Here is a 22,932-nt window from a genome sequence, read left to right as displayed (position 1 = left end):
ATAAAAAAGCTACGTATTCAACATGGCAAGATTCAAGGACAGTCGAACTTGGGCAATATGTCCAGTATGTTTCGTCCACTCAAAGAAGGCCTTCGATTCAGTTGATATTGAACGTTCCGGGAGCCTTGGTCAGGAATGGCTACCACAGTGAGTACATGAAGGGAGTTCAAGAGTTATGTGCAGTGCCAAAACTGAGAGGGTGTAACCAATAACTAATGGAAGAGGTGACTAAGTTCCAAACGATGTTGGGGTTTGTTAGGGATTGGGAACACAGCGAGACTGCCGACCCGCTGGTTAGGCTTCTCCGTGAAGCACCTTTAATGCAGGAAAAATGGAAATGATTGAAAGTGTTATGAAAGGAGTATAGCACTACACAAGTGGACGGAGGTATTCGAAGCTCAGTCTTACCTCAGCAAAGCTGTGTGCGACTGGCTGATGGTCAGACTTCTTCAAAAAGTCTTTCAAAGAAAGCATATGAGGCTCTTTGAGGCCCCTGCGAGGTGAGAATCCAAGGGGCAAGTACGCGCCACCGGACAAACGTGAGCATTACTGGTGAGTGCTCAAGCACGTAAACGAACAATAAAAGCACAAATGATACATAAAAAAAGATACCAGTCACACTTAATAGCACAAAAAACGGGACGAAAATCAAACGCACGGAAGTCAATATCATAGAGGTGACCTGGGTGCAAAACAATTGGAAATTAGCTTCAGTAAGACATGCACTACTACGCGAAAAAATAATTAAAAATCACAAAAAACAGAACAAAAACAAGTTCAAGGAGGCCCCCACATACTGTCGAGAGCTCAATGCATGCTTTCACCAAGAACACGTCGCATCAACGCGTCACAACATACGTCATACATAAAGGAGGAATTTGATAATCACTTCTGCCAGTGTCCATTCCTCCAAACAGTGTCTGGATCCTTGTAAGCGGTCGTCTTAGTACTGTTGAACATGCTGTTGCCAACTATTCTCTCACATATGTCGCATGTTAGAAGGCATCGTGTCACGAAGTAGTAGTAGATTATGGAAGTAATTATAATACGCAGATAAGCGGAATAATACGGAGATAGGAGCATCCACGCTCGGTTTCATAATCTACAACCCAGGCTTTAATCTTCGCTGAGGTTTCCGTACCACGTCAATTTCGTGATACAGTGCCTTTATAGTTAAGGAGACGTACGCGGGTATATATACCTTTGCGGGGAAGCTTCGAGAATGTTCTACAACTACCATATGATAAATTATGGATGTCTGTATGTATGTCAATTATGGATGAAGAATCGAAACTTCTAGACTTATCAACAAACTGACAAGACCTCGTTTTCAACCTAAGACATACATCATTGTTGTACTTGTGTGCTTCCAAGCTTTCTCCAACACAACTCTGCAGCGCAATCGTTTATTATCTTCACTTCCAAACGTACATACACATTACTAGATTATCTGTATATTCCAGATCTTTTGGGCGTGAATGGTTCCCCAACGCCCTTACATAACCACCTTTTTCAAGTCGCATTGTATATTTTTCTGCGCGATTCCATCGACTAGCATTCGTTTAAACAACAATGTCATCATTGAAACAAAGATGATGTGATAGTGGTAGCAATTCTCACCAAACCATCTCTTTTGGCGACAATGATATTTCTGTTTTTGGGAAAATTGTGTTTGCTAATTTGCTAAGTGATCCAAGTAAGATTGTGTTGGTGTACTGAGTAGAGGCACTCCAGCATGAAGAGTTCCATAACCGTTACCTTAAAACTTAATCGAAATCCTTAATCACGTCTGCAAAAACGAATCGCGGCGGCATTTTGTGTTCTGCAAATGCCATCTTGTACTCTCTCAGTGTCTCAAGTTTTGTTTGGAGTTCTGTGCAGAGTGTCATGTCACTTCCGTATATACAGATGTTAAACTATGATGAATCATTTGTAAGACTCCTGTTGCTCCCATTTCTTTCCTTGAGCCGGTGTAGTGCAGTCAGTGGGCTGTCTGCGCGATTGATCGGAGGTTTGATTCCGTCCTAGTTAATGCTCAGTAAGCTTTTCATCCCTCCGACGTCGATAAATTGGTACTGTCGGGGAGGATAATAAAACACTGAGTCGACACTATCTATTCTATCCTTTATTTCCTTCCTTCTAATATCCAAATGTAATGTGCAGCGATAAGGTAATCACTGCATTGCAAGGAAAATTGGACCTTTAATCAGTGTGAATAAACCTAAGTACAATACTTGCATGTCTTAGGACACTGTTCTCTCATTAATTGCATGTAAAGAGGGTTTCTGCAGTAGCTCTCCATCTGAGGACAGTTTGATCTTCCAGTCCTGGGATCAACGTAATCCCGGCATGCTGAAAATAGTATTAAGTGTATGCATGCCAGTGTAAGGATAGCGTAACCTACTGGAAGTCGGTGCGGTAACGGCGGTCCCAGGACATCGATTACATGTTTTCGGGCACTGTTCAGTCATAAGTTGGAAGTACAGTGCATTGTTGCATAGATATGATGTATTAGGGCAATCCGAAACACCAGTTTTTGGGTTCACCTTATCCACGCAAGCTGAATGAATGGGCCTATTAGTACGCAAAAAGCAAAAAAATAGTTTAAAAACCCTAAAAATACTGAAAAGTCAAAGAAATTTCTTGTATGCTATTTAGGTAAAAATAACGGGATTCTCTACATTTTGTCGAGGCAAAATAGAAGAATTTTTCTGGAAACCGTTTCAAGAAGCGAGGAAAATTGTCACTTATGCGCCGTAGCCACTCTTGATTATCGTTTTTGAGTTTTTTTTTTCGCATGCATCGCAAGTTAAAAAAATTTCAAAAGCGCTTAACTCCTATTCATACCGTTTCCATGGAAATCATAGAAAAGAAGCGAAAAATGAGAAAGAAATATACATACGTGCTGTGGTCGTGGCACTTGCATCAACTATCTGAAAAAATCACTGTTATGACATATCTTCACTAATTTCAATACACATTACTTTGGTTTTTAGGTCTCTCTTATTTTTGCCTTCTCATCTAATTCTTTCATTCTTTTCTCGCTTATTTTTCTATTTAAGCAATGCCTTCAGAAGTGTAAATTTGGAGACAACCTCAAATGAAGAACATATCCTAATAACGCTGCAGGTTAAGCCACGGTAGGGCAAAACGAGAATTTCAACTGCGAGAAACATCCCTCCATCCTTGGGATTTGAAAAAATCAGGAAAAATATAGAAACAGTAATAGATATATTTTAAAAAGTTTACTAAAACCACTAGTGGGGAGAATACAATCATATCGAAAAATGAAAGTGTCAGTCAAGAGAAGTTTAGAGCCCATTGCAGAGCACGCCATTACAGATCCTAAGATACCAATTATCCATTTAAGCAAATTCTTGCGCTGTCAGCCGCAAAACGTGTGTTCTTTTCAAAACTGTCAGAATCTCTTTACCATCACTGACAACAAAACAACCATGAGCTAGGATCAGTTTCTTCCTACCATTTTTTAGCCTGAGGCTCTGACTAAAGGAAATATCAAGAAAATTCTCCCGTCAAATACATACTAACTTCTAACTTTGTTGTTTATCTTCTACATTCTCTTCTCGCATCATCTTCGTTAAATTGTTGAAAATAAATCTAGAAAAGGTATTTACTTTGTTGTTGTCACAGCACACTTCTCCTTGTGCGGTCTGTATACATTGCTGCGAAGCCAGTGGGCATTTCCCAACGACGCATGCTAAATGCAATTATAGAGTAATATACAACAATTTTACGGGCAATTTTTGAAGGAAGAAAGCACTAGCTTTATTCACACCCTGAAATAACGATGTGGAAAAAATTTCAGGTACTGTTGTTGGACTTCTGAGCATTTACCCCAACGCTACCCTGACTTACTTAATTTAATCGGCGAACTGGTATTATTGCCTGACGGGGTTGCTTAACCTCGATGGACAGCAAAAACTCGCTCGGAATCCATTCTTTCGTCAACTCCACATCTTGGGAGTGTGGAGGTCGTGTGGACTGCCTGTCGACACTGAATGACTTGAGTACCTCGGGTGGTCGACAATGTCCGGCAGTTCAGCGTAACGAAGCGGAGAGCTGCTACCAAAGATTCCACGCTCTTCCTACGCATTTGACCTATTTGGGTTGGTCTTTGGCGGAGTGCTGAACACCAAAAAAACACGAAGAACACGAACACAGTCACCGCTGCGCCGCTCCGAGGCGTGAGGTAGGGTTTGCAGCAATTCCGATAACCAGAATGGCATGTTCCAATTGCACAACGACACCTCACCTCACTTGTACCAAGGTACTTCTCGGACTTGCTCCAGTGTGCACAAGTAATACCTGCACTCGCACCGATCGCATGCACTAGTTCTCTTTGGCCCGTTCTTTTGTGAGAGACGCAAAGTGTATTATTTTTCCTTCATCGATGGTGCTTTATGGGAAAGCCTAACCAGCTAGTAGGCAATCTCCATTTGCCCCTAATAATCCCTAATATAGCTTCGGAAGCAGTTATAGTGCAGTCGGCTAGATGTCCCGCTGTCTACAAGTACGATCAGAGGTTCCAATCCGCCCTAGTGCTCACCAAGCCGTTCATCCCACAGTGGTCAATAAAGTGGTACTAGTCTTGTCTGGGAGGATAAAAACACTGGCTTGACACATCGGTTAGTCTCCACAAGTCATTGTGTAGGCCAGTTACACGTTCGTAAACCTCAAACGATTCTGAATTGAAGTTAACACCTCAAGGAGATTGGTTAACGTCAGGCACTCTATTCTTCATAAAAAAAGAAGTTATCTTTTTCTTTTTTCAGGAAGTCCTTTTGGAACTCAATTAGTCAATAGTTAGTTAACCATTTTATTAAGAAAAGTGTAAGCTCTTCTCATCCCTGTATAGCCGTGAAATTGAAAATCACTCACGTCCAGCTCCTCCATCGGTGCAGACTTTCAATTGGGCCTGGGTTATTTGGAGGAGGAATGGTAGTAGTGCAATGAATCCCACAGACATGATTGTGGACTGGTTGGCTGAGTTAAAAAGCTGCTTCCTTGTAAAGTCAAACTGCCCCTTTATAAAGCCATTCATTCTTTTAGCAGCTGTTTCAACAGTGCATGTTGGTGGGGTGCTAGTACAGATTCTCTGCAGTAATCGCTATCTGAAGTTCGTCGAACGGTTTCACAAAACGGTTTCACATAATTTGGTCTTCGAGACAGAATCGGTTGATTTGTATGTCCCTTGCAAATCTTACTGGAATGAACAGATCACTATGTTATTTGTTGCATAGAAAGAAGAATTTTGTCAAAAATTATAAGAGGAAATTTGAAGACAGTCGTCGTTTAATAATTTTGGACGATTTAAGCCGCAGCAAGTGGGGATAAGGGGTGATGTTGCAATGCGCCACCTTTGTGCAATAAGGTCTCATCATCAGCCTGTTCGAGTAAAACAAGTGAATTGGATGCTGAAGGAAGCGGATCATGTAGAAAGGTGCGCATTCTAACGTATTTCGTAGGAAATAAAACGGTTCTCATGACGTTTTTAAAGGACGACTTGTTAAAATAGAATTGAGCGGAGCCCCAGTCATTTCTGAAATCTTCAGGCCGAACTATACTTCTTTCCTGGGGTTTTGTTTCGTGATATGTTGCCTTTAAACACACCGACAAACACTTGAGTTTCTTTATCAGTTCAAGGAAACAATTTTCAGTTGAGAATGGATTGTGCTAAGTTCCTCCTAGTTTCGCATCAGTTGATGTAGGAAGTCTGCACTGGATAGTACTACAGATTTTTTACATGCTCTGTTATATCGGTGGAAAAATTCCCTAGCCTTCCAACTCCACTGTTTCTCCAGGATTCTTGCTTTTTTTGTGCATTATTTCTGCACAAACCGTAACGTTTTGAGGAATTTTGGGACTTTTTGTTGTTTCCAGCGTCAGACTGCTGATGAATGTATTTAATGACATCACTGAAAAGATTACAATTGCGAAATTCGCAATTGTTCGCTTTTTTCTTTTCAAAAGGCTAGAAATAACGGACTTTAGGTGCTAATGTTTGAACAGAAACTATTGGATTTTACGAAAAAAAAAACTTCTGCAGGTGCGCACATGTATTTATCATCGCGCTCACATTCCCTGTTTTGTCGTTGTTTTTCTCCTTTTCTACTTGCAGAACTGCAGCACGACGGTGCCAAAGATAAAACGGCTAATTGCGCTAACAGTGACGATGTAGTCCTACGCTACTGCACAGGATAAATGATGAAATCGCCAACCTTTGCACATGATTCCATGTTCCATGATTTTAAATACTCAGTTCAAATACGCTACGCCTTATAGGTCTTCTTGCGTGTGAGAATGAGTATTTACAGGTTGGACTACGAAATGACTCATACAGCTTAAGATTAATTCAGATGATAGAAAGAAGAATAAAGGAAGATGCAGACAGCCTTTCGAGAAAACAGGATTGTGGAAAAGGTTAAGCTCGACCGACTACATCACACTGTTTCGAAGCTTAAAGCAGAATCGCGAGAATCCAATATGTCGCTTTCGTCGCCTCAAAGAAGGCCTTTGATCCAGTTGAGACAAAAACGTCCGTGGTTTGAAGAGGGCTACTCTACTCAGAGCATAAAGGAATTTCAAGAGTTATATACTAACTTCGCAAACCGGATTTTGCATTCCTAGAAGAACATGATGGTCAACGTGAAGAGTGCGATCTGATAGGATGACACAACCAAACTCAGAATATTCAGTACCACTCTCAAGAACGCAGTGCGTAAGCTGAGATGAGATGTCATGTGGTAAGATCTGGTGCTTGGCTCCTACATCGGCGTTTCATCGACATCCTTCTGATAACATCCAGCATCATCCAAAAGGAACAAGAGGTTACCAAATTCGACATGTGAAAGCGACGATCTTCAGTCAAATTTGCGATAGTCGAGAATGTGGATCTGTAAAGTATGAGAGACAAATGGGTATCGGATACTCTATTTACGTTCCGATTGAACATGTCGGAAAGAGCCAGCTTCGTATATCTACGTCAGGAAATGAACATGAAGAAAACATGACATCATGAAGAAAAACCAGAACCTCGGGCTGGGCAGGAGGAAATGATAGGCGAGTAAAGCATTTAAGTTATCGAGGGCGGTGTATGACATCGACGACATAGTGAAGAAGACCAGGAGCAAATGTTCAACGCTGTAGTTCTCCCCGCTTTGAATTATGGATCAGAAGAACAGACCTTTCGCAACCATCAGGAAAGTGCCGTAGGCGTCATTGAACGCTCAATCGAAGGAGTGAGTATCCTTTTCACGCAGATGACAGAGGGACCTGAATCCTTCTCTTATTTCAACGATTGGTGATGAGATTTGCTGCTGCATTAGCTAACGAAGGCCAAGTAAGGTAAAAGGAGCATGTGATGCTCCTCAGCAATAACCATTGAACTAGGTTTCAAGCTATAACAGTGAATAATATGTCTGGCATTAATCAATCCGCTTGGGATGTGCCACCAAATTCACATCAGAATCGTTTGAGGTTTACGAACGTGCAACTGGTCCATACAATGAATTGAAGGCTAGCCGATGTGTCAAGTCAGTGTTTTTATCCTCCTAGACAAGACTGGTACCACTTTATCGACCACTGAGGGATGAACGGCTTGGTGAGCACTAGGGCGGATTGGAACCTCTGATCGTACTTGACCGCACTATAACCGCTTCCGAAGCTATATTAGGGATTATTAGGGACAAATGGAGATTGCCTGCTAGCTGGTTAGGCTTTCCCATGAAGCACCATCGATGAAGGAAAATAATACACTTTGCGTCTCTCACAAAAGAACGGGCCAAAGAGAACTAGTGCATGCGGTCGGTGCGAGTGCAGGTACTACTTGTGCACACTGGAGCAAGTCCGAGAAGTACCTTGGTACAAGTGAGGTGAGGTGTCGTTGTGCAATTGGAACATGCCATTCTGGCTATCGGAATTGCTGCAAACCCTACCTCACGCCTCAGAGCGGCGCAGCGGTGACTCTGGTCGTCGGATAGCAATGATGGGGAGACTTCGTCTTGGCAGGCTCGACCATGCCACAAATGTGTCCGGCTAGTAGCCCGGTCCTAGAGCCGCAGCTACAGGCTAGCTAAGTGAGGATGTAGTACGATGCGAGAGAAAAGCCTTGGAAAGAGTGTTGCATGCTATTGAGATGCGGATGGTTATAACGCTAAAATACAAAATATCCAACAACACTGTACGCTCCATCTTCGGCGTCGTGCCGATAACTGAAAAGATGCAGGAGGCGTGACTAAGATAGTTTGGTCACGTCTCGCGGCAAGAGGGTAATTCTATTACCAAAACCGCTTTGAAGCTCGATGTTTCAGACGTGAAGCCTCGCGGCAGATCAAGGATTCGCTGGTTGGACCGTGTAAGGTTGCATATGATAGATGCACGTGTGTGTACGGCTGATGCGCTGGATCAAACCAAATAGAAGAGAAGAAGCAGAAAGGCGAATCCTGCAACAACGTGGGACAAACGCTAGAAAGAAGAAAAAGATTCCGTTTAACGGAAAATAAATAAAGGATTGCTGAAAGCGTTTTTGATTACTAAGAACTTCGACTTCTTTTAATTTTTTATCGCATTAACATAGAACAGGTTAAGTACGATACTCATACCAGCAACCACAACACATTTACAGAAATGGGGTAAATATGTAGTCTAACAAAGTCCACATGTTCTAGGACACTGCAGATTCATAAGATTCCTATATGCTGGCCTATTGCAGTATTCAGCACGTGCAGGGCAATCGGAGATTCCAGTCGCAACGTTGACCAAATCGTAACATCCTAGAGCAGCACATATGAAAACAATATCGATATCTACCTTGAAGTTTTCTTAGTCACGCATGAGCTAATCATTGAAATGAAGAATTTGAAGCATGAGGTTAGATATCACTATAGGTCTGGAAGTTCTTACAAAAATCCATTCAGTTCTCTGATTACATTTAATTAATTGTGCGTATAAACGACTAAAATATAAGCGGTAGGCTTGAAATTTCTACCTGCAATCACTGCTACCGATGGGACAGTACCATCGCAAAATCCGCATGTTCTTCGACATTGAACGGCCATCACAGCGTAATACCTTCCATCAGTACACAGACGAGCCAACGATGGACAATCCGACAATCCCGTTTTTGGATTTACAAAATCGATACAAGCTAGAATTGAAACTTTGGTAGGTTTTGTAATTCGCAACCAAAATAAGCTAAAGATGCACCAGCAGCCGTAACCACCGGTTGTACCGCTGCCGTTGTCGTTTCCGTTGTCGTTGTTTCATCGCCGATCTAAAATTGAAATCCACTAAAAAAATAACCGTTTTTCTAGGATCATCCATGTTCTGCGGAACAAACGCCAACGTTCCGCTTGAAAACCGATCCTTGCTAGCTTCCCATTGATGAGATTGAATCAGTAAAGCTTTCAATTTTTCTTTCCTAATTTCAGCACCTCTCTTGGGAAATTTCAACACCTTTCTTAAAGTTGGACTGAAAATCAACCAATGTATTGAGTTGAATGTATTGAATTCCTTTTACATTCAGAGATTTTACATATCGAACAGCATACGTCTGGAACTCGTACAACTCGTACACAACCACGCTCTCCGACCAGTATATGCAGGTCATTCACAGTCAGCACCGAATGATTTCAACCGGGGCCGCGACGCACCCGCTGTAAATAACGCTCCGGTCGAGCCACCGTGGTATGCCTTTTGATTAGAACAAGGTAGAACGAGGAGTGTGGAAGTGCGAATGTACCAAGCGAGCGTCAGTTACAGCGGATGCGTCACCGCCCGGGTTGAAAATATTAGGCGCCGACTATGTGCGACCTGTATACACGTTTCTTCAATGGCTAAATATTTATGTTCACATCAAAACACGAATTTTTTACAATACGGTTGGTGTTTATCCTTTCGTGTTTCCCTTTCCTAACGTTTTGCTGGGAAAGTGTTTTTCTTCTGTTTTCACCTGCGAAACTTCACAGCAAAGTTCACCCATCGTTGTGTTAATACACAATTGACTTGCTAATTGGCACGTCCCATTTATACAAGCTGGAATATAACGGATATTATTACCTAGAGAAATACTGGGGGAGAAATCAAGAATGCATCTCAGATCCCCTAAAGAACTCACGGCCGACACCACCATCACGACACGTTTGAATCTGTGCGAAAATTTGCACGACAGGTGCGAATGCTAGCAGAACGAATGCGAATGCGATCATTGTAATGTAATGAATTTGAATTGAATCCACTGAAGCAGCACAAGGTGAGCGTCCTCTTATAGGACCTACACCTCGGCACCTGTATCAACGTTAAGTTTCTCATTGCGCTGACCAAATAGCCAGAACAATCCCCATCGAAATGGTTTCGCAGGAATAGCAGCTGAGAAGAGAAAAAAACTCCAAGGAAAAAACTAACACAAAGGATCTGTACGATTATTCATGACAATGCAGCCGAGGATTGTAGTCTGCGTGAACCATACGATACTGTATTTTGCTCTGTATATTGATTAGTTAGGGTACGGTTGGTAGTTACGGGACTGGTGCATGCTACGTAGTGCTACATTTGTCGTCTTGCCTAGACCAGACCTTGCCATTGCCACAGAAGGATTTTTACCCGAATTCAAGGGAGAAACTAATTCGTATTTCAAGAAAGTGGACAGAATTCATCTAGTGAGTGTAAGAAAAATAATTAAGCATATATTTTAATGGAGCATGAATGTGAATTACAGTGTGTGAGATTTTTTGGAGAAGCGATTTCTTTTCGTCCAAAAAAAAAAACGATTGTTATGTCAGATAGTGGATTTACTGTACATGTTTCACTCAACAGACTCTGTTCTGGTTACTGTCCTGAGTAGAAAGTTTTTCATTTTTTTTAGTTCATTATTTTATTCTTAATCACCATTGATCTATAATATGACTACCGTCACTATCAACGATTTTGTCCCATTTCCTAGGGATCTCCTTGATGTATTATTTTCAGAATTCCACAAAAAAAAAAGCCGAGATCGTCATCAATGAAGAAGGTTTTTTGCTGGAAATGCTTCAGAAGGAGATAATAATTGGATGGAACAAAATGAAATAAAAAAATTGAAAAAACAGAAACAAAAATAATAAAATAAAAAACAAATGTAAGTAAAATGAAGACAAAAAAAATATTTTTTTCCGATTTTTCTCTGATCTAGGTTCAAAAGAGGCGCAAAACTACTTGAACTACGATTTTCTGCTTAATCTCTGTAATATTTACCTTTGGGAAGATTAATGCGATGAAAATGAACCCAGCTGTTATTCCATGTGGAACCCAATATGATCTGAATAACTTCCAACCCAATACATTTATTGTATTGTTTATTCATTTATTCATGGACGAATTTTCAATCAAGGATTCAGGTTTTCATTTGGGTTCGATTGAAATTGATTCTTCTTTTTTTTGCAAGCTATCTCTCTTATCGGTTAGAATTAAGGAGGTTAGGTTAGGTTTTTGAATTCACTCACTTTTATTAGATTTTCTATGACAGTAAAGTGTAGTTTAATAAATTTACTCCAAAACGTTCTGCAGCAAAACACCAACATATCCGATCTTTTTGCTTTAAAGACCATATAATGAGCGTACAAAACCAGATCACAAATCCCTCTTCCTATTCATTGTGAATAGTTGGTATAGTTTGAATTATACAGTCGAAAAAAACCTTGAATATTCGTTGGTTCAGGTGTTTGCACTATGGCACGCAGGGGACTACGTTCCACGCCCTAACACATTACGAATATTATGGTGAATAAAATTTTAATTTCTCCTTTTTCACTATTTCACTGCCAAAAGAAAGGGAAAAGCAAAATTAGTTTAGAATCCTTTAAAAATTCCTTTAAAGGCAGCATATCACGAATCTAAGGTAGTGAGGGAATCCGCAGATCATTGATCGCATAATCTGCAACCCTTACTCTAGATTTTCCCGTGGATTCCTTTACCTAGTCAGACTCGTGGTATGCTGCTTTTGAAAAAAAACAACCTAACAAAAAAAAAAGAATTATTTACGTGGGACCATGCACTTTCCGCATCAGACATCATAGGGGAAGTGGATTCGTCTCTAGACGACCTGAAGCTCTGTCCATTTCCGTAGGAATGTCGGAATACAGATGCAAAAGTCCGAATTTAACCTCCGGAGACTTGCGAAACATATATTGTGTTCAGCGGACTTTTTATGGATTTCTTTATGCTTTTCAATCATTGCGACGAACTTGCAATCTTGTGACCTTGCGATTAACGACTATTATGCAACGTTTTACTCTTTCACAGCCTTTACCAGTTTGCCGTGAATAATTTTAAGAGCTGCATCCAGCTTTCCTTGTTGCGCCTCTTTTTATACGGAGATAAAGCAGCGGTATAGTGCGCGGATTACTTTCCGACTTTAGTGCTGCTGCGAATTCTGTATGCTTTTCAGCGCGGTGGATCATAGGGAACCCTTGCTAGCACCACTAATCCGTGCAACTCGTGATGGTCCCACATTGCTCCCATATCGCTAGCTTCATCACGCCACTTCGAGCGCAGCTGCTTACGCAATTGTGCCGAGCTTCAGGCCATTTTCATGGACATGGAGACGTTGGAGGAGGTATGGAGTCGGAACTTGCTGGAAGTTCCTCAGACAAACATTGTTTCTCTGTCTTTTCAATATCAACATAACAAAAATGCATTTCCAAGACATTTATTTACGAAAATGGAAAACACACAGGCCTATACATATCTTAATAAAATTCTCTATAAAGTAAAAGTTTATTTTGTATGCTATTCGGAAATATCTATCGGAAAAGCAAAGCTGCCCTAGCGCATCTTCTTGGAAAGATAAGATTTTTGGCAACGCTGTATATGCAGAACAAATAGAATCACATCTACACGTGACCGGGCGAGCGGAAGGGACGCTAGCTAGTTCCCAAAAAAATCATAAGTAAACACAGAGAAAGCAGTGGACTTATCCTTCATTCTTTGAATTTATTAAAATACCGTAAGTATTTTCAATATTTTATTAGGTCAATTACAATATTTTGAAAATGGGTCCCACTCCTTTCCGCTTCAAAAATGCCACATTTTTGGTAACACTTTTAAGCAACCCTTCTCCCCTCCTATTCCCCTTTTTTACTCGGATAGATAGAAGATATCGAAAAGAAACTTGGGAGCACAAGGGAAACTAACAAATCAATAAGCACAAAAATCACTATCATCATTATTAGTGTTTGAAAACAAAAGACAAAAAAAAATTGGAACATATCAACAATAGCCACATGTTTTAGGACATTGCTCCTTCATTAATGTGACATAACTAGTCACACGACAGTAAGAGGCCATACCGGGACAATCCGAAACGTTCGTCGATGGATTCAGCTTGTCGACACAATCTGGAAAATTTCTCTCTATCCGTTATCAGAAAACTATCGGAAAAGAAGATTCATCACCCACTTGTGGAACTGGACGAAGATACAACGGATGTGCTGCTGCATCGACCACACGTCTTCGGACATTGCTCAGTCATTAAAGTGTAGTATCTTGAATCGTTACAGTACGATACCATATTTGGACAATCCGAAACGTTTGTGGTTGGATTCACTTTGTCTACGCATGCTAAAATAAAATAAAGTATTGTTATTACATATTGTGCAAAAGCGGCTCGTAAAGTCTGTGCTCCATGATATTTTCGGGATTTCGACCGATCTCCTTGCAACGCTTAACGCTTCCCACACAGCAGTAGAAGAAATAGATGTGAACGGAACCGTAGCGGTAAGATTTTGCCAATCTCAGGGATAATTTCTGCGCAGCACTCTGTGTTTTACAGCTTCCACTCATTAATTACCGCCTCCAGCGTGATTTTGAGGATGTTGCAGAAATTCCTGGACACGGTAACTGCAATCACTGCTTCTATAATCTTCCCCTAAAATGTTACGTGGAGCCAGCACACTTTTATTAGTTTTTCTTTCAAAAACACTGAGGCCATAATGAAAGGATAAAGTGTTTGGTGCTAATCAATATGATTGGGATACGCCGTCGCGTTCAGTTCAATTAGGAGTCGTTCGGTGTTTCGAACCATTGATGGTGTAGCCGTGGCGGAACCTCTTACCATCTGCGCCACACTCGTTGCAGTAAAATTGTAGTTAACATTAACAACTCCCTAACTACAAAGATGAGACTTTTTTTAAAATCAAATACACAACTTACTAGTCGTCGTAGAGGATGTAGATGACGTTGAGCAACGCCCGCATGTACGTGGACATTGGTCGGTCATCAATGTATAGTAAACTGAGTTATTACAGTATGATACCATTGATGGACAATCGGACACTCCTGTCTTTGGATTCAGTTTATCGACACAGGCTAAAGAAACAAACAATATACACGAATGACTCCAGTAATATTTGACTTCGCCAACATCATCCACATATGTTGAAAATGAAAAGTAAGAAGTCCAGAATCTAGGTGGATAACACTACCAGTTGTGGCAGTTGTCGTACTCGTACATCTACCACAAGTCAACGGACATTGCTGAGTCATCAGGTCATAGTAGAGAGTGTTCTGACATAAATACGCCCTGCTCGGACAATCTGACAGATTTGTCGCAGGGTTTAGACGGTCATAGCAAGCTGAAATATCACAATGTTACACGAAATCTCCCAAACATCCATTTTTTGTGGAATGCAGAGCAGCAGCGCGAGAACATCGGCGACAAGCGTGTTCATACTTTGTCGAGAACATGCGCTTGGGTTGTCCTGCATGGGAAAGTGGGATCGTTATCGGCTTATCAAGGATGCTCTCAAAGCATAGATGAATAACAGCAGCTTTAAATGAAGAAATCAAAGAAAAAAACCCTGTGAATCCCGAGCGCATATCCGAACACTATCAAGAAGCGATAGCCACAAGTATAAACGCCGCAATTATGTTTATCGAGGCGACCGTGACGCACTCACAGCAATTCGCGCAATCTCTCTCTCTAGGCATAACTACTTCTATCCTACTTCAATCGGGCACGCGATGCAAGCATAAAAGTCAGTGTGTGCAAGCAGTTCGTAAATATCTGAAAGATACGCTCTTAGCGGCAGATTTGGTTACATGCAATTCTTTCCTGTTTTGGGACCCTAGGAATTTTCATTCTGAGAGTTCACCGCCTATCAGTGTATACTTGTAAAAAAAATCGCTCGCTGAAAAAATCCTAATAGGCAACGTTAAAGACATCACCCCACGAATCTGGGGTGGTACGGATTTCAGGTGGACAGTTCCTACACGGAGTCGTAGATTTCGGAGAGGAGGGTGATTCCGTCCATTTGTTAATTAGCCTTAAAAAAACGGCCCGGAAGATGCGGCGGGTGCACAAAGCTGGCGCGCTCCAACCGAACCCGTTGTACAAAATAACGCGCCGGAACGCTCAAAGCCGTATCTTCCGGGCTGTTTTTACAGCAATTAGGAAGAAATGGACGGAATCACCCTTCTATCCATAATCTACGACTCCGGGTATGCATAACCCACCTGAAATCCGCACCACCCCAGCTTCGTGGGGTGATGCCTTTAAGGAAATAAATTCACATGCCACACAGAGCAGAGCATCGTCAGCCAATCACCGCTTGGAATGCCACGCCTCCTCTTCTGCTTTGCTCCACAATGGATGAAAACTTACTTGAAGTGGCTACAGTAGCGCTTGTAACTCTTGCCGTTGCAACCGTTGGTACAGTAGTAGCTACAGTTACAATAGCAGTAACTGGCGCTGCGGTTGTAGGTGGATTCGTGACCGGTGGTAAAGTGGGATCAGGGATAACCTCAATACGAGAAGCCTTTTTTTCGAAGCTATTTTTCTAAGCTCGAAGCAGAGCGTTCAGTGAAATAACGACAACTTTGCTGTTCATAGAACCGTGTTTTCTGATGTTCTATGGATTCCGAAATTAGAACTTCCAGTTTTTCAATCTACGAGGCACTCAAATTTTTCAATGATGTGAAAAAGCACGCGCTCTGTTAAACAGCACCCATGTGCTAGTAAAGACTGTAGAGTAAAAATACTTCTTTTTTCTCACTGTTTCGGTCTTCTTTTGAACTTTTGACGACCAGGAGAACCAAAATATATCTATCAGCCATTTAAAAACCTGGCTTTGCCTGAGAGTCTCCTCGTACGAAATCACAACACTCCAAAAACTCAGAATCGTTTATAGGTGTCACCAGCACAAACCAACTATTGCTGAGTAGTAAGTGGGATGAATTTGACGCTATGCAAGCCCAAAATTTATAGACGCCTAGATGCTACCTTCGAAAAAAACATAAATATGGTTCTAAGGTATATTATTGAAGCAAACAGTCTCACTTGAGTCGCATCGCAGCACACATCAGCAGCGGTAATGCAAACCAAATTCGGACCTGGACAAGTTCCCATCAGACATGCTGAAAATTAATCTATGCATAAGGAAGAAGTAGAAAATTTAAATTAAGCTAGTTAAATGAATCTGGGGATGGTTCGTCTGTAACTAGCAAATTTCTACAAATTTTTGCCTACTTTCTTGTGTACTCCTATTAATAAGCTAACCAAAAGTAAGAAGTTTTTTTTTGGAAGCATTCGGTTTTGGTTCTCGTCTCAAAAAGCTTGTTTTTCGCAGGAAAACTACCCGTTACAAGAAAGTTCTTGAAAAATTGTTCAAGAGCATTCCCCCCCCCAAGAAAAAAAAAACTCTGCCATTCACCTGGATGACTTTTGTCATCAATAATTCAAGTACTAATGTGATGAATTTGGGGATTCTTCATCCAATAGTTGAAAACTCGAAAAAATCCACATTTAATGCTCAAAATTCGAGCTTTCAAACTGTCCGAATCTTCAACTTTTCTAAGCATTCGAATCTTCGAAAATTTGAAAGTTTGAAGAGAAACCCTAAATATCTATATGACGGAATTTCAACTCTTATGCAAATATTTTTCAGCTAGACTAACACCATAGTCACTATTACCGTAATTCTTATCAGAGTAGTGTAATACTACAGTAGGTATCTTTCTGTGTAAATACTTTTTGTAGACACAATTGAACACTTTAATGGCGAATACTCGAGTCAAAAAGATCTAAAGCTCTGTGCAGATGCGTAGATGACCGCGCTCAATGGTGCGGTTGGTGCCGAGGTGGGACCCTCACAGAGTTTATTCATCTCTTCGAGTCCGAATCGCTCGCAACCCCACCACTTCAACTGCGCCGGGCGCATGCATTCATGCAATGGCACCGAGCTTCAGGTCGTTCTGATCCGACTGCATAACTACTTGTGCTTGGAAAGAATTGAACTACATCATGAAAAGCCAAGCAGAATCCATGAAACGATTAGTAGCAAGACGATAATCACGGATTTCAATAGTACTACTGGACTACGAAGTGATCTACTACAATTTCTCAGTTGAGGTTTGACTCTGAGTTGTAAAAGTATCCGAAAATCACGGTAACAATAATTCATCCTATGATCCTCAATTAGAAAATCAGAATCTGTTTGACTACATATTAATTTTAGAGGAATTTTCCTTGGACTATGGTGAACTACGCGTTCAATGTGGTAAGATCCTTGTAGTTCATTTCTCTTTTGTAACCGCTATCCGAATATTGGAGAATGCTTTAGTTCCTTATTCCAATTACCTTTCCGAATATTCGAATGAAAATTTGACACACGTAGTAGAAAGTTAGACGGTCTGATGTTTCCAATCCTAGAGAGATGTTTAGGTAGAAATGTTTTTCTATCAATAATATTCAGCTCATGCGAGAACTTTTATGACCTCGTGGTGGATGGTTTTTTTTTCTCATCGCATCTAGCCTCATCATCTACTCTTGAAAATACTACTCTTGAAAATAAATCCACTGGTACTCACGTCCTACTCCAGCAGGATTAAGGCACGTCTCCGTTCGAATCACAACGAAATAAGAGGTGAGGAGCAATAAAGTGTTGTAAATCATGACGAATATGATGAAGCATGCGCATAGACATTGTCCCTTCTTATAAACTCGTCGGTCAAAAGTCGTTGCGACCGCTGTTTCAATTTGTGCTCCCATTGCTAAGCACAGATGCACAAATACACGCCCTAGAAATGACAACCGTTCAGAATTTGGACTCGTGTCGATGTTTCAATGGGAACCGGAAGTTGTTTATGAAGTTTCATAGTTTTCTTCTTGGTTTATACTTCAGTATCTAATGCAATGTCATCTACACTGTCACTTCGGACACTACTTCAGGTCACATCTCGTCATTGAGTGTTTTCATGAACTATCGTATTCTCAAATGGGAAAGTCAAATTACAGTTAAGAACGGCTTTTGTGCTCTAAGAACGATCATTGTAGTTTGATTAGAGCAGTTTTGGAGTGCCTCCCCCACAACTACCTCTTCACTAGTAATAAATGTGTTTTCTGCTCGCAGGCGTCAATATTTCAGTGAAATAATGAAGAGGAATTCTGGATACCTTGCAGAAGTTATAAAAATTCTAAAGCGGATCCACCAATAGGTCACGCGACACTTCACGACCAACAACACATAACCGACCGGTGGCTCACGCCAAGTTTACTTCTATGGAGATTCCGAACGAATCTGTGCAATTACAAGCATGCATGGCAGCGGAATTTAACTAAATATCTCGCTCATAGGTGCTATAGGGTCGAGCCGGGTCTTCCTTAGGTGAAGGAGGTTTAGCTCATGGGATGGAGCTCAGGTGAATGGGGTTTAGCTCATGGGATGGAGCTCAGGTGAAGGGGATCATTTCTCCAACCGTCCAAAAGTGAAGGGGGTAATTTCGCTAACCGTTTAAAAGTGAAGGAGGTCAAAACACCGGCTGCGACTATCGCATCTATGATCTCGCTAACTACTGGTCAAATGCTGCGCGCTTTTTCAGGAGCTAACCACTCATATAGAATTTGATTTGACGCAAATAATCATGTTTCTTTGGACAGAAGGAAGACAGAAGGATTTTGACTTTTGTTACGCAATTTTCTTTTTATTGCGACAAATAACAGCCATAAAAAAACAACAACATGAATCAATGCATTCTGCAATAAATAACAAAAGGAAGCAATCAATGAAGTACATGACAAAATTGAAATAAATACGGTAAGTTCTCTAATAAGAGATTAAATCAAGTGGAAATGTTGTATAAATATCAACAGAAACGAAGATCACCACGCTTTTCTTGCAACAGAGGAAAAGAAACACATAGTACCTTGAATACTGACATGGAGAACGATAGTGTTCCTAATCGCTCTTTTCTTTATCGTTAGCAGCAAGTAAACATACTCCAACAAACACCAGACTCAAACCAAAACACCAGAACAAAGAATGTGTTTCCGAGAAGAATAGGTAGCCAAAAATACCCTGAAACGTATCCATTCATCAAAATTGGTTCTAAGATCCTCTAATAAAACCTCTAAGAAAGCAACGTTTCTAAGCTATATACACTCAAACATGTCCTAGATAAATGTAGTTTTTACTGATTCGGCCTTGTCCTCAACTCCTCCTAATGTGTTCAGACCAGACCGCTGCGCCGAAAATCCGCTCTCCAATCGTTTCACTCCCATTTCAACCGATCGCACAGCATCGATTTTAAAATGTTGTTGTGTTAGAAATATCATAACGCGTCTTCTTTTTCATGTCAAATGGCAAATCAGATTCGATCTTCATCGTTCCATTCTTGTCAATTTTTTTTTCGGAAAAATGGAGAACAAATTTTCAATAGGAGCTATTTAAACACTTTTCTCTCATTATTCCTGCCTTCATCTACAACTGTGGTGGCGCTTGTTAATCTATAATGTGATGCTAAAGAACATGTTCCTCTACTAAAACGTATAGTAGGATCAAAACGACATAAAGCACGGTGCAGTTGTGCAAGTGGTTAAAGGCATCACCCCACGAATCTGGAGTGGCACGGATTTCAGGTGGAGTATTCGTATACGGGATCGTAGACTATAGAGAGTTAGGTGATTCCGTCCATTTCTTGCTAATCGCCGTAAAAAACGGCCCGGAAGATACTGCTTCGAGCATTCCGACGCAGTTTTCTACAAGGAGTTCGATTTGAGCGCGCAAGCTGTGTGCACAAGCCACATCTTCCGGGCCGTTTTTTTACGCCAGTTAGCAAGGAATGGACGGAATCACCTACCTCTCTATAATCTACGATCCCGTATACGAATACTCCACCTGAAATTCGAACCACCTCAAATTCGTGGAGTGATGCCTTTAAGCTCGTGCGCGGTGCAGCGTAGCGGTGAAGATCGTGGTAGAACCCTTGCTGGCACCATTCTTCGCTGCAGTTCGCCATGGCCCCACGTCGATTCCAACCGCCATCTTCACCGTGCCGCTTCGATCGCAACTGCTTAAAGGCATTGCCCCACGAATCTGAGGTAATACGGATTTCAGGTGGAGCATTCGTATACGGAGAGGGGTCGTTAGGAGGCGGGGCGGGAGGGGGAGGGGGTGGGGGTTTTTTCTTTGTGGCCCCATTCTTCGCTGCAGTTCGCCATGGCCCCACGTCGATTCCAACCGCCATCTTCACCGCGCCGCCATCTTCACCGCGCCGCCATCTTCACCGCGCCGCCATCCCTAACTATATGCTCCACCGCACCGCGATGCAGCGAGCTTCATGTCGCTTTGACCCGGCTGTAAAAAACTTCGAAACATATATTACTATCCTTGTAGTTGATTAAAATCCTTACAGTTAGAGCAAAATTTGTCCCCGTATTAACCGACATGCATTGCATCGTGGAATCAGCCATTGACAACGACTTCGTGTACGACCACCACATCAACACGTTGCTCAGCGCAAAAACCGCTAACGATAGGACGAATTTCTGAACGAGGATTTGCAGAATTTTAAAATTACATTGAACTTCGATTGGAGGAGAGGCAGAGTGTCATGTAACTGACAATACTGGGGTCTCTGTTTGGGGAAATCTAGAGCCTGATGTGTAGGTTACGAGTATGAGCGTGGTCCTACTCAATTCCCCCCTAATCCTCTGCAATAACAACGTGGGAAAGGAGTTTGGTGTTAAAGGCATCACCCCACGAATCTGAGGTGGTACGGATTTCAGGTGGAGTATTCGTATAAGTAGATTATGGAGGGGAAGGTGATTCCGTCCATTTCTCCCTAATTGCCGCAAAAAAAAAACGGTCCGGAAGATGCGGCCTGTGCATACTACTGGCGCCGCATCTTCCGGGCCGTTTTTTTTTTTGCGGCAATTAGGAAGAAATGGACGGAATCACCTTCCCCTCCATAATCTACTATCCCTTGTAAGAATACTCCACCTGAAATCTGCACCACCTCAGATTGATGGGGTGATGCCTTCAAGTGTAGTTTGGGGAAGGGGCACTCAACCAAGCTTTTTTCCCCCTGGAAGTGAATAACTAAGTTAATTGCCTCCCTAAAAACTAACCATTATTCTTAGAGGATTTATGACATGTAAACTAAAGCTACTAATAGAAAAGAAGGAAGATAGAGTTTGAAGAAATGAGAGCCAATAGTGGTGAGCAATCTTCCATTTTAGTGATGGGTTTCTACGAACCTCGTTGGAACAAACGTCGTTTCTCGCGGATTTTCATGACGATTAAAGGGAATTGAGTAGGGCTACGCTCACAGTCGTAATATACGCCCAGAATTCTATATTTCCTCAAAGAGAGGCCAACATCATTGGTTTCATGATACACTACCTCTAAAAGAAAATTTCTGGGTCTCAAAAGTTTCTTTCATGTACAGGCTTTCAACATTTTTACCTCATGTGTATCGGATGTGTATTCACCAAAAGCAAATTTCGAAGCTATCGCAGCACTAGCGCCTGCTGCTCCTGCTCCCATTGCATACATGAACGCATCCCGTAACATTCAATGTGACTAAAATTCATTACAGTAGCAATTCCTTTTAATAGTAGTTTAATTTAATACATTTGTAACTAGTAAAATGCAATGTTTCATAGAAAAGCGAGGTATAGTCGACATAGAATTTGTTCATCTGAATGAACGCTATGCGAGTTCGATTAGAGCAGCATTGCGGAGGACGTGACGTGTTTCAAGCAGAGAAAGAGGGCGCGCTACGATGAACGCACCGCGGCTCCCAGGCTGAACAAATCAAGAAGTGACTATAGTAAATCAAACAAAAAAACAAAAAAAAGAAACAAAACATCCATTGGGTTAGCCAAACACATGAGATACGATATGTAGGAAGAATTTTAAAAAAAAATTCCTCAAAAAAAAAAAAAATTTAAAAAAAAAAAAAAAAAAAATTTTTTTATGAAAGATGGAACAAAGTAGAAAACTAGTAAAATTCCCACCAACGTCCAATCTAACGCAATAGTTGAGGAAATCGCGAAGAGGTGGAATAATTTTAGATTTCCACTAAACTCATCTATCTGGAATTCCCTCAAAGGAGAAAATGCGGGCACAGCAAATTCAAGAAGCCTCTCTATGTATTCATAGCATGAAATTTTGGAGTGGATTACGATGGTTTTTTATTCTGAAGCTTTTAGCAGCAGCAATCTTGTATCCTTCTTTCTTTCTACTTCAGGTAACTATCTTCTAAAGAATTACCTTACGTCGAAGGACTCAATGTCTCCTTGTTTATTACCTCGAATCCCAATAGTTTAAACAACAACAGTTGAGAATTTCGAAAGTCGCGCACTTTTCTTTTTCGAAAATCCACGCACTCAGGTCATTATCGAATGTGATTCGTGGCGTGCTGTACCAATTCTCCATACTAGTCACCTTTCATGGAAATTTGAAGGCAAACACAACGGTTGCACTCAAACTGAGACTTCTTTTAGACGTTAGCATAGAATATTTCTTTTTCTAAACATTGAAACAGTTAGAAAGCACCCTTAGTTCCTCGAAAGCCTTCATTCCCATTAGTTAGCGAATGCTGAATGGAACACACCTAAAACCAAGGATATTCGAAGAAGTTCTGGAGGAAAACCACATT

General features: G+C 41.2%; 4 protein-coding genes across 5 annotated transcripts; 1 reads left to right on the top strand and 3 right to left on the bottom strand.

Annotated features, from left to right (window-relative positions):
• Window positions 1-2,221: 2,221 nt before the first annotated feature.
• RB195_016001 (uncharacterized protein) lies at window positions 2,222-4,987 on the bottom strand (the record flags this gene model as incomplete). Its single annotated transcript, XM_064206966.1, has 5 exons — window positions 2,222-2,352; window positions 2,405-2,560; window positions 2,903-2,933; window positions 3,636-3,718; window positions 4,900-4,987. The coding sequence occupies 5 exons, from the start codon at window positions 4,985-4,987 to the stop codon at window positions 2,222-2,224; spliced, it is 489 nt and encodes a 162-aa protein (XP_064062847.1).
• Window positions 4,988-6,754: 1,767 nt separating this feature from the next.
• RB195_016000 (uncharacterized protein) lies at window positions 6,755-7,039 on the top strand (the record flags this gene model as incomplete). Its single annotated transcript, XM_064206965.1, has 1 exon — window positions 6,755-7,039. One exon carries the CDS (start codon window positions 6,755-6,757, stop codon window positions 7,037-7,039), a length of 285 nt encoding a protein of 94 aa, XP_064062846.1.
• Window positions 7,040-8,664: 1,625 nt separating this feature from the next.
• Window positions 8,665-18,040, bottom strand: RB195_015999 (uncharacterized protein; the record flags this gene model as incomplete). The annotated part of the gene is made up of 13 exons (XM_064206964.1): window positions 8,665-8,792; window positions 9,008-9,166; window positions 9,226-9,292; window positions 9,971-10,053; window positions 10,136-10,255; window positions 10,306-10,386; window positions 13,278-13,391; window positions 13,453-13,614; window positions 14,206-14,361; window positions 14,478-14,627; window positions 15,656-15,794; window positions 16,331-16,407; window positions 17,860-18,040. 13 exons carry the CDS (start codon window positions 18,038-18,040, stop codon window positions 8,665-8,667), a joined length of 1,617 nt encoding a protein of 538 aa, XP_064062845.1.
• Window positions 18,041-19,226: 1,186 nt separating this feature from the next.
• Window positions 19,227-21,842, bottom strand: RB195_015998 (uncharacterized protein; the record flags this gene model as incomplete). 2 transcript variants are annotated; one of them, XM_064206962.1, is made up of 3 exons in its annotated part: window positions 19,227-19,346; window positions 20,681-20,815; window positions 21,735-21,842. In XM_064206962.1, 3 exons carry the CDS (start codon window positions 21,840-21,842, stop codon window positions 19,227-19,229), a joined length of 363 nt encoding a protein of 120 aa, XP_064062843.1. The 2 variants fall into 2 exon arrangements, with proteins under 2 accessions (XP_064062843.1, XP_064062844.1); XM_064206963.1 differs by having other exon boundaries at window positions 21,735-21,815.
• Window positions 21,843-22,932: the final 1,090 nt, after the last annotated feature.

Source organism: Necator americanus, chromosome V (assembly GCF_031761385.1).
Source record: "Necator americanus strain Aroian chromosome V, whole genome shotgun sequence".
Taxonomy (NCBI): Eukaryota; Metazoa; Nematoda; class Chromadorea; order Rhabditida; family Ancylostomatidae; genus Necator; species Necator americanus.
The sequence above is the reverse complement of the archived record's forward strand: the minus strand, read 5'-3'. Positions and strand labels throughout refer to the sequence as shown.